General features: G+C 42.4%; 1 protein-coding gene across 4 annotated transcripts in view; it reads right to left on the bottom strand.

Annotated features, from left to right (window-relative positions):
• sema3ab (sema domain, immunoglobulin domain (Ig), short basic domain, secreted, (semaphorin) 3Ab) overlaps positions 1–14,069 on the bottom strand; it is a 366,890-nt gene that overhangs the window by 102,093 nt on the left and 250,728 nt on the right. For all 4 annotated transcript variants that reach the window (XM_080207779.1, XM_080207780.1, XM_080207781.1 and 1 more), the window contains exon 5: positions 10,982–11,101. In XM_080207779.1, the coding sequence (XP_080063905.1) occupies positions 10,982–11,101 (120 nt within the window). The remainder of the gene's footprint in view (positions 1–10,981; positions 11,102–14,069) is intronic.

The following is a 14,069-nucleotide window of genomic DNA, read 5'->3' as shown; positions in this document are numbered from 1 at the left end:
CTCATCAATGCCCTATACAGCTGCAGCAAGACCTCCCTACTTTTATATTCAATCCCCCTCGCTATGAAGGCCAGCATCCCATTCGCCTTCCTGACCACCTGCTGCACCTGCAAGCTGGGTTTTTGCGACTCATGCACAAGGACCCCGAGGTCCCTCTGCACCGTCGCCTGCTGCAGTTTTTCGCCCCGTAAGTAATAGTCCTTCCTACCATTCTTCCTACCAAAGTGGACCACCTCACACTTGCCAACATTAAATTCCATTTGCCATTTCCTGGCCCATTCGCCCAACCTATCTAGATCCTTCTGCAGACTCTCCACACCCTCCGCACAATTTGCCGTTCCCCCTATCTTGGTGTCATCAGCAAATTTCGACACCCTACACTCGGTTCCCTCCTCCAGATCATCTATATAAATGGTAAAAAGCTGAGGCCCCAGCACCGACCCCTGGGGCACTCCACTAGTCACCATCTGCCAATCCGAATAGCACCCGTTGACCCCCACTCTCTGCCTCCTATTTGACAACCAATCCTCTATCCACGCTAACACCCTACCCCCAACTCCATGTCCCTTGACCTTCTGCAATAACCTCTTGTGAGGTACTTTGTCAAACGCCTTCTGAAAATCTAGAAAGACCACATCCACCGGCTCTCCTCTATCCACTGCCCTAGACACATCCTCATAGAACTCCAGTAAATCTAATACAAATACAAAATGCCATAAATGATTCCAGGATTATTAAAAATTAACCACAGGAACCAAAATGCTTTCTATTGGAGACAATTGCAATGGTTTCCTCCGGGTGCTCTGATTTCCTCCCACAGTCTGAAAGACGTGCTGGTTAGGTGCATTGACCCAAACAGGCGCTGGGGTGTGCCTACTAGGGGAATTTCACAGTAACTTCATTGCAGTGTTAATGTAAGCCTTACTTGTGACTAATAAATAAATTTTAAATGTTGTACTTGATTGAAATACTGATCATAAAAGCCAAAGGCAGGGGAGCAAAATTAACAAACTTCCAATAAAACCATGCATTGGGAAGGTTTCTTCGACTCACCGAATGGCAGTTTTGTGGGATAATCTCAGATCATACTCAGGAATTTGGATAAATGTGCAAGAATAGTGCTGACATTTTGATTGTGAAAAGTCCAATGTGGTGAAATATTCTGTGCTGTTGGGAATAGGATCAGTGAGCTGAACAGTGTAAATGTCTTGAGCAATATTTTTCTTCAAGAAATCAATCTGCATCACTCTTGCTGCAGGGAAAAAATAAAATCTGGAATATGTTCTTTTATTCAATAAATAATTGTTTAAATTTCACAAAATCCAATACAGGCAGCCAGTTTAATGAGATTGAGGGTTATAGATAGGTCTGTAGGTTGGTAGGTGTTGATGTGATCGGCGCAACTCGTGGGCCGAAGGGTCTGTTTGTGCTGTAGTGTTCTATGTTCTAATTCAGAAAATGTTTAAACCAAGTACTGTATCATGTTTAGGAAATAACATAAAGAAAATTTGGGTTATAAGTTCATCTTGGGAGATAAAGTATAAGGAAAAATAGCAAATTGGCTGCCTGTATTGGATTTTTACGTTTTATTCCATTGACATGTGTTCATTTCAATTGCTTCATTGTTCCTTTTTGTCTGACTTTGAAAAGGAAGATCTGAGTAAAGTAACTCTGCTCATCAACAACATAAATAAACCGAATCAATGCTTCAAATGTGTGACACTGACATCACTGCCCAGCTAAACACAAACCCAAAGGATAAATATTTGCACTGTGCTTTATCACGATTTTCAAAAATATTTCCCAACAGTTCAGAAACAATGAATTATTTTGAAGTATGCTGATTGTTGTTAGTTCGATAATCACAGTGACCATTAGCAATTGCAAAGGCCCACAAGCAATAATGTGATAAATGACATCTAACCTGGCCTTTGTGATACAAAAACAGAAATTGCTGGAGAAACTCAGCAGGTCTGACATTATTTGTGGGCCTCGATTCTCTCTCCACAGATGTTGTCAAACCTGCTGAGTTCCTCCAGCATTTTTTGTATTTTTTCAGATCCCAGTATCTTCAGAACTTTACCTTTACCCTGGTTTTGCTGATGTTTGTTAAAAGAATGAATATTGGCCAGAAGGCCCCCTGTCTTTTCTTTGTATAGTGTGTACTCGAACAGATAATCACAACCTCACTTTTCACCTCTCACCTGACAGTGCGGCACTCCCTCAGCATCACTCACCTGACAGTGCAGCACTCCCTCAGCAATGCTCACCTGACAGTGCGGCGCTCCCTCAGCATCACTCACCTGACAGTGCAGCACTCCCTCAGCAATGCTCACCTGACAGTGCAGCACTCCCTCAGCAATGCTCACCTGACAGTGCGGCACTCCCTCAGCATCACTCACCTGACAGTGCAGCACTCCCTCAGCATCACTCACCTGACAGTGCAGCACTCCCTCAGCACTGCTCACCTGACAGTGCAGCACTCCCTCAGCACTGCTCACCTGACAGTGCAGCACTCCTTCAGCATCGCTCACCTGACAGTGCAGCACTCCCTCAGCATCACTCACCTGACAGTGCAGCACTCCCTCAGCATCACTCACCTGACAGTGCAGCACTCCCTCAGCATCGCTCACCTGACAGTGCAGCACTCCCTCAGCATCGCTCTCCTGACAGTGCGGCACTCCCTCAGCACCATCACTATTGTGATGTGGCCAATTTCTGAACTGGGCTTTGAATTCACAACCTTCAGAAACAAAAGTGTGGGTGCTACCAAACAAAGCAACTTAACTAATGGTAATTAGTAACTGTGTTGATATGAATTTGGAATTTGTGACCAGGCTCAGAACTCATGACTAGAGGATTATGTGTAGATATATTTTCCTTCAGGCAGTTTTTATTTTGATTGTGTTTAGCCTGTTTTCTAAATCCTAAAGCAATATTTAAGAGTCAAAATATCAGGAAAATGATGTCTATCTATCAAAATATTTTGTATCTCTGCATATGGATTTTAATTGTAAGTTTGAGTCCAGCCTATGTATAATTTCAGGAATCTGTTTTCATGAAGCATTGTTTTATTATGTAAATAAGGAGCACGGGTGATAGTAATTGAAGAGCAGACATTTTCAATTTACTTTCATAACCTTCTGACATTCTCCTGTCTGTAATTTATAAATTACCCTCAATCATTCTGCTCGGAGTTGCGGTGGTCATTAAGAATGTGTCATCACCTAATCTTGTGAAAGGGAGGGCTGTTCTTACACAATTAACTTGCTCCTCTTGCCTTTTGAAGGATAATTCTCTGAGATATTAAAGGAGTGAAATCTGTCTGTATTGACAATTGTTGATAGAGTGATCAAACGCTTGGCACTGCCTCATAGCAATATCTAGTGATGACAACCAATGAACTCTGAGTGGAGCACACTGCTGCTAACTATCTGACAACAAAAAGACAATTGTCCGATTATTAGTGAAATTTTCTGGGAAGGAATTGATGCAAGCGTATATTAGGCACATCAAACAAAACACCAGAAGGCTTGACTTCAGTCTGAACTTTCTCTCCTCGTTTTAAGTGGATGGCGGCTAGGAATCTAACCCAGTCTGATGGAAAAACCATTCCTCTCTCAGATATATCAGTATCTGCAGCATTACCCAGGGGTGAAATAAACAGGGAAAGTTAAATAATTGAAGATGATTTCATGTTCATGGTTAGAAATAATAAATAACATCTTGGAACCATTTCAATCTGTTACACAGAGGAATGGATTTCAAATCAGAACTAATAACATATTTCTTTCAAGAATAATGAGAACCACATATCATATTCATTGCAACCCCCGGGCATAGGATTCAAGAATTGTATAACACGGAAGATCAGTATCAAGTGCTCTTAGGGATCAAATAATCAGCCATCAATCTGAACCAGCAGTTTCAGCTATGCCTCTGCCGATGGATAGGGTTCCTGTCTCTGAATCAGGGGCTGTGGGTTCAAATCCCAATCCATGGATTTAAGGATGAAATCTGTTGATACACCCGTACAGTGCAGAGAATCTGCTGCACTGTCAGAGGTGCTGTCTCTTGGCAAAGGTGGTAAAGCCCAGCCTCAGCTGGGCATGAAAGAATCTTTGGAATTCCCTGCCCACCGAGTTGAGGCTCCCTCATTGAATGTTTTTAAGGTAAGGATAGATATATTTTTGAACAGTAAGGGAATTAAGGGTTGTGGTGAGTGGGCGGGTAAGTGGAGCTGAGTCCACGAAAAGATCAGCCATGATCTTATTGAATGGCGGAGCAGGCTCGAGGGGCCAGATGGCCGACTTCTGCTCCTAGTTCTTATGTTGTTATGTTCTTATCACATTGTTTCCCACGTCTTGGCCAATATTTATTCCCCAATCGACATCACAAAAATAAACCTTCCTTTTAACAGCAGAGATCTCAGCTACACTCACCCCAAAACTAGAAAATCCTGCCTGAGATCAATGGACCTTTGCAGGTCTACACCACCACCCCCCCAATGATTCCCATGCTGTGCAAGATGGGGAAATTCTACTAACTCTGTTTCTCGCTCCACAGCTGCTGCCAGACCTCCTAAGTTTTTCCAGCACTTTCTGTTTTTATTTCAGATTGCCGACATCTACAGTATTTTGCTTTATGACAAAAAAGATTACTTATCACATAGCTGTTTTTAAAAAATTGTTCATTTCTGGGACATGGGCTTCACTACCTGGGCCAGCATTTATTGCCTATCCCTAGTTGCCCTTGAGAAGGTGGTGGTGAGCTGCCTTCTTGAATCGCTGCAGTCCGTGTTCTGTGAGTTGACCCACAATGCCTTTAGGAAGGGAATTCAATGATTTTGACCCAGCGACTCTGAAAGAACGCTAATATATTTCCAAGTCAGGATGGTGAGTGGCTTGGAGGGGAACTTGCAGGTGATGGTGTTGCCATTTATCTGCTGCCCTTGTCCTTCTAGATGGAAGCAGTCATTGGTTTGGAAGGTGCTGTCTAAGGATCTTTGGTGAATTGCTGCAGTGCATCTTGTAAATAGTGCACACTGCTGCTACTGAGTATGGGTGGTGGAGGGAGTAGACGTTTGTAGACATGGTGTCAATCAAGTGGGCTGCTTTGTCCTGGATGGTGTCAAACTTCTTGAGTATTGTTGGAGCTGTAAAGATTTGTATTCCTTGCTCCCTACCAATCAGCCCACACCCTGGTCACTGGCCATTTCTGACTCAGCTAACCCAGCACTAACCCTATTCCACTCACAGAACTAACAAGCTCTGAACTGCAATCTCACCACGAGGGATCCATCTGCTTTCCAGCTCTTTATTTGAGCACTATCCCAACACTGAGCCTTCGCTGTAGTTTCTGTGCAGTCACCATGCTACAATTTCAACACTCTTTGGCATTCCAGCTTTGTTATTGTCTGACCAAAACATCAAGGGTTGTCTCACATCCTCTAGCACAAAATATGCCTGTTCACCATGTTGGACCTACATTTAATCTTGTTCCTTTGCTGAACATCATGTTGTTTTGAATGAACCACTGCTGTGTATGAGATTATACAGGACCTTGGGGAGGCCACACTTTGAGTATTGTGTGCAGCTTTGGCCTCCTAGTCTGAGGAAGGACATTCTTGCTCTTGAGGGAGTCCAACAAAGGTTCACCAGACTGATTCCAGGAATAGTAAGACTGACATATGAAGAGAGATTGGGTTCATTTATTGAGACTGGGCACAGGGTACATTTATACAGAGGCATAAAACTCAAAGATAACAGAAACATAGCTGTCCAAGTGTGATCTGCTCTAAGCCAAAGTGAAATTAAAACTGGATTACATGACACACCTTCTTCTAGTGATGTTCTGCTGTAATCCCTCAAAGGTGTATTATAACAAGTAACATCTTGGTATAAGAAAGTGAGAAGAAAACCATGAGCCATAGCAAGATTGAAGGGAAAATTGCGATGGTGAGAAATATTACAAAATCTAAAAGTAAAATATATATAATTAGCGCAGCTGATATCTTGGAGACACAAAGAGTGTTCTGAAAAATTCAGAACACAAGAAGGCTTCAGGATCGAGGGAGACAAAGAAAAAAATAAAAAAAGTAGGGAATTGAACAGTTGGGGGAGACGGGGAAAATACAGGCAGTGCAGAGAATAGGGACAAAGAGCAGACAGAGGGTGGGAGAGGAAAGCAGAACATACAGGGAGAGAGACAGAGATAGATGAAAAGAAATATAATGCCCTCACCAAGACAAGGGAAGTAAATGATAATTAGGTCAATAATTTTTCACCTTCCCCTGTAATTTGAGACTTTATTCAGAGGGTTTGTATTTTGAAATATCTGGACAGCCAATTGAAGAGCTTTCATGCTGGCGTATTTTCCAGAAACTATCACAGTTCTCCAGACTATTTTCCAATTTTGTGATTTGCCTTCTGTATTTAAAACATAAAAAGAATTTATTGATTTGCCTGGTTTAGGATGGCATAAATAGATGGATTATTCAAGGAGATTAACAAAAAGGAGGAGGACTTCCAATCTACAACATTTCTGCTTTAGTTGTGTTGACATCACAGATTTATATCCATATCCCGCTAACAATAGATTGCACTAATTAAACCAGACCTGACCTGCTGAGATGGGAGTCCTGAGAATCAAAACTTTTAAATGGAAATAATCCAAAGATTTGAAATCTTGAAGATTTTCAGTGATGGGATTGTGACTATTTCTTTCAGCAGCTTGTTCCACTGTGAGATTGAGCTAGGAAGAAAGATTGTTGATTCACTGTCTGGAAAATAAATGATCTTTGTAGTTTGTGTGGGTGGCAGTGTCGTGTATAGTTACTGCCAGAGGACACAAGGTACCAGTTTCAGCCAATTCCCATCAATCCCTTCTATTTTCTAGAAGATGGTCAATTATTCCCCCTCATTTGCTGCAGTCATTCCCATCCCAAATCTTGGATCCAGGACACTGGTGTGTTTCCCACACTTGTTGGTGCAGAATCCTGCAGCATATCTTTAGATCATTTCAATCTGCTTCGTATTTCTGGCTGTAAATGGATCTCTCCAGGATTAGACCAACAAATGTTTGGTAAAGCTCTAACTCTGAAAAGTTCCTTCATCAGATTTTCTGAAGAAAGATGATGGATAATCCCTATCCTGTGAGAGATATTTGTATTTTTCAGCTGTAATTGGGCAATATGGAGCAGGATTTGAACATTCCTGCCTGGTGTGCATTACAATTTGCATCCAGCACTGCTCCAGATGCAGATTACAGGACTTCCTGTGGAGCTGTTTGCTGATATGTGCTGTTCCGACATCAGCAGGATAGCTCTCCATGAGATATTAAAGAGTTAATGTCCACTGTAGAGGGCAAGGTGAACGATTGGGCTTGCAAGAACAGCAGAGAAACATCTCATGGAAGCAAACTGACAAAACAGGTTAACCACAGTAAGAAGTCTCAGGTTAAAGTCCAACAGGTTTATTTGATAGTAAATGTCACAAGCTTTCGGAACGCTGTTCCTTCATCAGGAACTCTCCACTCACCTGACAAAGGAACAGCGTTCTGAAAGCTTGTGGCGTTTACTATCAAATAATCCTGTTGGACTTTAAGCTGGTGTTGTGAGACTTCTTACTGTGTTTACACCAGGCCAACATCTCCACATCAAAACAGGTTAACCACAGGCTCCAGCTTGCTGAGCCCGGCTGGGGCACGAGTCAGCCTGAGTATGTGATAATGTTCTCTTTTGCGCTAACAAATAGCGTATTCCAAAGACATGATGCTTATGTTCTGATGAGTGGGGGTTGTAAGTAGTAAATGTGTATTTTAATAGGATGTTCTTTCTCATTCAGCAATTCCTGTAACTTCTCATTTTTAATTGAATCGAGTGATGTATGTTTAAGTCTTGTTTGAAATCACATCTACCTGATGGGATTGTAATCTGTATAAAAGGGGTCAGCCTTGTTGCTTCGGGTGCTTTTTACGAACTGCCTTCCAGCACTGAGTGGAGATTTAGCTAGCCTACATATGTAAGACAAATAAAGAACTTTGATTCTAACAGCAGTTAGTGTTTGCCTTTGTATCAAGGACAGACGAGTCTCACGAGAAACAAACTTAAGACCCACAGAGGCAACATGTACAAAAGAGTGGTTCTCCTTGGGAGCGGACGAATTCTGCCTACCTCATACCAGATAGAAATCTTTATCTGTGGACCTTTCCTTCCGAATACATTGTTAGAAACACCAGATGCTGAAACTACCACAAAAATGCTCTCCAGAAAGATCGGTTACTCTGCTTTCTTCATACCAGCCTGGCAATTTGACCTTGTTAATTCCAAATATCTCTTCAGGCAATATTCTGACTGATTCAACTTTGACTGAAACAGTTTTTCTGCATCTTATTTTTCAAAGATTTAATTTTGCATTTGAAACCATGCCCAAGTAATCAGTACCTGGGACACTGAGAATAACATTGATGTTGCTTTGTAATGAACCAAAAACAGGATGACATCCACGTGAAAAGCAACAGGTGCTAGAGTCAGATGAATATTCTTCCTGACATTGAATATAACCTCAGAGTATGTTTGATGGAAAACTGTTCTGTCTGTGATACTAATCACATGCAAATCACTGGGTTGTTTCTATAATTGGACTGGCTTGGCAGATGATCAAATTGCATCTTCCTGTCCTGTGAATGTTATAAACATGTTTTACAGGTGTTTAAACAGACCTTTCCGTGAAAGCTGCTTTCATTGAACTTTACTGTATTAGTATTCAAAATTATTTCAGAGTTAGTGTGCACATTTTCTTTTCCCATTGTCATTAATCTAGAATAATTGTAGTTAAACATACAACAGTGTTAAAAAATAGGAACTGTGATCTATTTATGCCGTATGTGCTGTACTGCAGGTGCGAATGTCCTTTTGATTGTTGGGAACAGTTAACGGAAAAGTACCCAGTGATTCTGGCACAGTCGATGCTGACATTCCTATTAAAATGAAGCCAGGCAGTTTTTTGCTTTTGGGTTAGCAGTTTAGGATCTTCCACCCATTAAATGAATGATGGAAGGTTATGGCCTCAGGGGTGTGAAGTGGATACTCCCACCCAGAGAGTTTAAACAAAATTGCTTTCTTAAAAACAAACACAACAATCGATAATGTCATTGGATTTTGTAATCAAAGCACACGAATGATAAAAGCCAATGGGTGCGATCTTACTGGCCATTCATGTCATGTTCCTTCTGCAACCACATCAGAGAAACATCTCCATTCACTGCAGGGGGGTCAGATAATCCCACCACAAGAACACCGTAATGTTCTAGCAAACGTCTCCAGATCTTTCTCGTGGTGAATCTCTGAGAGTGGTATTTGCCACAACAAAACCCCATTGCCAAAATCATGCTCCCGTTTTTACCAGTTGGATCTCATGGTCGCACTGACAGTTAATCCCTGCTACAGGATTCCTGGCAACGAGGACTACATCCAACGGGTAACTCCATTGACAGCAGAGGCACTGCCAGTGAGTGGCACACTGCCTCCCATCATCACAAAACACATTGCAGAGAGGGAGAGAGGTTCCGCACTATGTTTAGAGTCGTGTGGTTTATCAGTGACAGAGTTTCTATTTTGGGAAGTTATTTGTCTTATTTTCCCTTTACCACAAGAAACTGGAAAACTGAGGTCAGTGTCTCCACTTGCCTTGCCCTTATTATCTTCCTCTTCACTGGTTTTGGCATCGCAGCATTGCCCAAGCCTCTTTAATGAAAGTCGCATTAGAGAAAGTTAAACACGCCAATTTTAATCTACTTTAAATGGTTTCACTCTGATGCAGCATAATTATTGCACTGTGCCCACAGGGGATAACAACCAAGTCCTCTATCCTTCATTACGGGGCAGCACGGTGGCACCGTGGTTGGCACTGCTGCTTCACAGCTCCAGGTACCTGGGTTTGACTCCCAGCTCGGGTCACTGTCTGTGTGGAGTTTGCACATTCTCCTCGTGTCTGCATGGGTTTCCTCCAGGTGCTCCAGTTTTCTCCCACAGTCCAAAGATGTGTGGGTTAAGTTGATGGGCCGTGCTAAAATTGTCCCTTAGTGTCCTGAGATGTGTAGATTAGAGGGATTAGTGAGTAAATATGTAGGGATTTGGGGGTGGGGCCTGGGTGGGATTGTGGTTGGTGTGGACTCGATGGGCTGAATGGCTTCTTTCTGCACTGTAGGGTTTCTACGATTCTATGATTCATCCTAAGGAAGAAGTGTGAAAGCACAAGAAGGCAAATTTAACCACAAGGATACTATTTGTTAGTGGCTGCATTAGGCTGCAGAGTGCTCTCCTACACACTGCTGGGAGTGTGGTTTATGAGTATGGAGAAATAACACTGATGGGGAACAAAAAACTGCAACTATTCAAACACACCTGGCGAATCATAGCCCAGTCTCCACAACACAGAGTTTCCTTGTGCAGGAATAATGGTCCCCACAGAGGAGAGAAATAAAGTCATTGACAAGTTGATTACAGGAAATGAGTTGTCTCACGATGGATACATATCTCTGAGAAAGAGAACTCCAATCTTTGCTTTCATTCCCCTTACATAAAGAACAAGTCACATTGCAGCTTTCTGCAACACCAGAAGTTCTGACCAAGCTTCTGTTTCTCTTCACGTACAAACTCAGCTTTCGTTCTGTTCACTATTAATGTCTGAATGTTACCAGGTGATAATATTGTGTTAGTTGAACTAACGTGAAATGAAAATAAAGCACTTGACAACAATAAACTGTATTACAACATTCTGATGACAGGATTGGAATAACAATCTGACAATATCTTTGATGTGGGCTTTCACCCAGGCCTACTAAAAATCAGAATGTGATATGAGCAGTGCTATACTTTGGGATGAGAAAAGCTTCTTTCACTGCAGCTAAAATGTGAACAGTACAAGAAGCACATTCGAGGACCAGAAAACAGGTGTACAGGAGGAAAGGTCATTTTTACCTCAGGTCGATGACCAACTTCGATGTAGGCACAAACTGGGTGAAAGGCTCCAGTTCCACAGGCGTACAGGTGGCTTTGGTTATAATGCTGCAGAACGCGGATGAAATTGGCACATTCTTTCTGCATGAGAAATAACACGAAGAGAATTCAGATGTTGAGTCCAAGTTTTTCATACTGGAGCTGTCTTCAAACACAAACATTTTTGGATATTTCTAACTATTTCTGGACCTGCTGTGTACATTCTGGAAACATTAAAACATTCCATATCAATAATCAGAGAGTTTCACTCCTTATTTTGTTACAAACAGTGCAGAGGCTGGAAGATTTCAACTCAGTACCTCAGCACAACTTTCTGAAGAACTTGTGGCTAATGGATAGTAATTCCCTGAGCCATATAATGCACGTACAATATAGACACTAAGCTGTCCGTATATCAAATCATGATCATTTTAAGAAAGAGAGAAATATCTATCTGTTATGGTTTGGCTGATTTGGAAGCTGGAAGTCCCTGGCACTGTGAGGCAGCAGTGTTACTATGTCACCCGGGGTTGTAAATCTAGGTTGAAATTGATGGAGGGTAAAATCACCCTGCAGATTTTGAACATGTTTTAGACGTTGGCTGGAATTCTCCAGTCTCGCCCGTGGCTGGGATTCTCCAGCCCCACTGCAGTGGGTGGAGATTTGACTGAGTGCAAAATTTTCCATTCTGGCTGGCAGGAATGGTGGGGTGAAGGATAGTACAGAACCCTGGCTATGTCTATCTTCCACTCAGCATGATGGATTGCTTACAAAATAAGCCAAAATTCCTTGCAGCTTGGTGACGAACCATCTACACTGTATGCTTGATCATTTGAGGAGACTTTTCAGGAAATGATGGTGTGTGTATACAAACATATAAAAACTCCTGGAACTTACTCCTGGAGAGTGCAGATTTTATAGTTCCGCCAATAAACGGTGATTGTGAATTTGCTGTTTTAATATTTCTATCCCCCTTGTCTCTCAGACTGAGCCTGAACAAGCCTGGTGCAGTGTCAGTGCTGTGATTTTTATTGCAGGAACTGGACGGTAATATTTCAGACAGAACTTCAATATATGAGGAACAGCGGCAGCTTACTGTGGGTTAAATAACAGGAAGGGGCAGCAAGTGCTCCGAAAGCTAACGGCTTTTGCTACCAAATAAACTTGACGTTGTGAGACTTCTTACTGAGGTTAAACAACACCCCAGCAATATAGACAAAGCAATCAATACATTATGAAGCATTTTGAAGTCTAACTGCATCTGTAGAGGCTATATTGGAAAAAATCTTATTTTTGGGGTTTTGCCTGATTGTGTAAACTGTTACAAAATAACCAAAAACCTGACCAATGACACAAGGCTGTGGGGCAATTGGTTGATTTTGGTGTTGATTCGGAACAGTCTCAGATAGTCATCACTAACCATAAAGGTTTCAAATCAGTGAATTCCTGGTGAAAGGCTCAAGACTGAACATAAAAACAAATCACCTCAACTGAGATTCCATCATTTCCTGCAGGTGGAAAGTTTAAAAAGATGGGATGATATAATTACCAGGTTAAAATAGCAGAGAATGCTGGAAAATCTCAGCAGGTCTGACAGCATCTGTGGAGAGAGAATAGAGCTAATGTTTTGAGTCTGGGTGACCCTTTATCATGTTGGCTTTATTCTCTCCTCACGGACACTGTTTGACCTGCTGAGATTTTCCAGCATTTTCTGTTTTGTTGCAGATTTCAGCGTCCGCAGTAATTTGCCTTTAGCTTACAATATCAGGTCTGATTTTACCATATTCATTCTAAGTGCTGAATCTGGGCACAATTCAGATCCGACTTGGAAATCTGCTTTCTGATGCCCCCATACACACTCAGCCTGAGAAATAATTGTGGATCTGAATCGCGCTGTGGATTCCGGGGGGCAGTTTAGGTTGGAGTTGAGGAGGAACTTCATCACTCAAAGGGTGGTGATCACTGGAATTCTCTGCCCATTGAAGTGGTGGAGGCTACCTCGTTGAATATATTTAAGTCATGGGTAGATAAGTTTCTGATAGACAGGAGAATTAAGGGTTATGGGGAGAAAGCGGGAATGTGGAACTGATCCACTTCAGATCAGCCATGATCTTATTGAATGGCGGGGCAGGCTCGAAGGGCTAGATGGCCTACTCCTGCCCCTATTTCTTATGTTCTTATGGATGGGGCTTCTCCCAAATTACCTCGATTTAATCAGTATCCATTATAGAAACAGACCCAAGAAGAGGAAACAAATCACACATTTCAGAATTGAAATCTTTCAACACGTTCATGTTATTTCTCCCCTGCTTGGTTTCAGGATGGACAATTGCTGTGACTAAGGGTGACTCCCAAATCCAATCACAGTGGTGCTATTTCTTAAGAACATAAGAAATAGGAGCAGGAGTAGGCCATCTAGCCCCTCGAGCCTGCCCCGTCATTCAATAAGATCATGGCTGATCTGTCGTGTCTCAGTTCCACTTTCCCGCTTTCTCCCCATAACCCTTAATCCCCTTGCCTATCAAAAACCTATCAACCCGCATCTTAAATATATTTAGTGAGGCAGCCTTCACCACTTCAACGGGCAGAGAATTCCAGAGATTCACCACCCTTTGAGTAAAGAAGTTCCTCCTCAACTCCGTTCTAAACCGCTCCCCCTTTATCTTGAGGCTGTGCCCTCTAGTCCTACTGTCCTTTCTGAGCGGGAAGAGCCTCTCCACCTCTATCCTATCCATCCCATTCAACATCTTATACGTCTCAATGAGATCTCCCCTCATTCTTCTAAACTCTAACGAGTACAAGCCTAGTTTATTCAGCCTCTCCTCATAGTTCAACCCCCTCAACTCCGGTATCAGCCTAGTAAACCTCCTCTGCACTCCCTCCAAGGCCAAAATATCTTTGCGCAGGTGCGGTGCCCAAAACTGCACACAGTACTCCAGCTGCGACCTCACCAGTGCCCTATACAGCTGCAGCAAGACCTCCCTACTTTAATATTCAATCCCCCTCGCTATGAAGGCCAGCATCCCATTCGCCTTCCTGACCACCTGCTGCACCTGCAGGCTGGGTTTTT

Source organism: Carcharhinus amblyrhynchos, chromosome 19, assembly GCF_965287045.1.
Source record: "Carcharhinus amblyrhynchos chromosome 19, sCarAmb.v2.hapA, whole genome shotgun sequence".
In the NCBI taxonomy this organism is placed as follows: Eukaryota; Metazoa; Chordata; class Chondrichthyes; order Carcharhiniformes; family Carcharhinidae; genus Carcharhinus; species Carcharhinus amblyrhynchos.
This window is presented reverse-complemented; position numbering and strand designations above follow the sequence as displayed.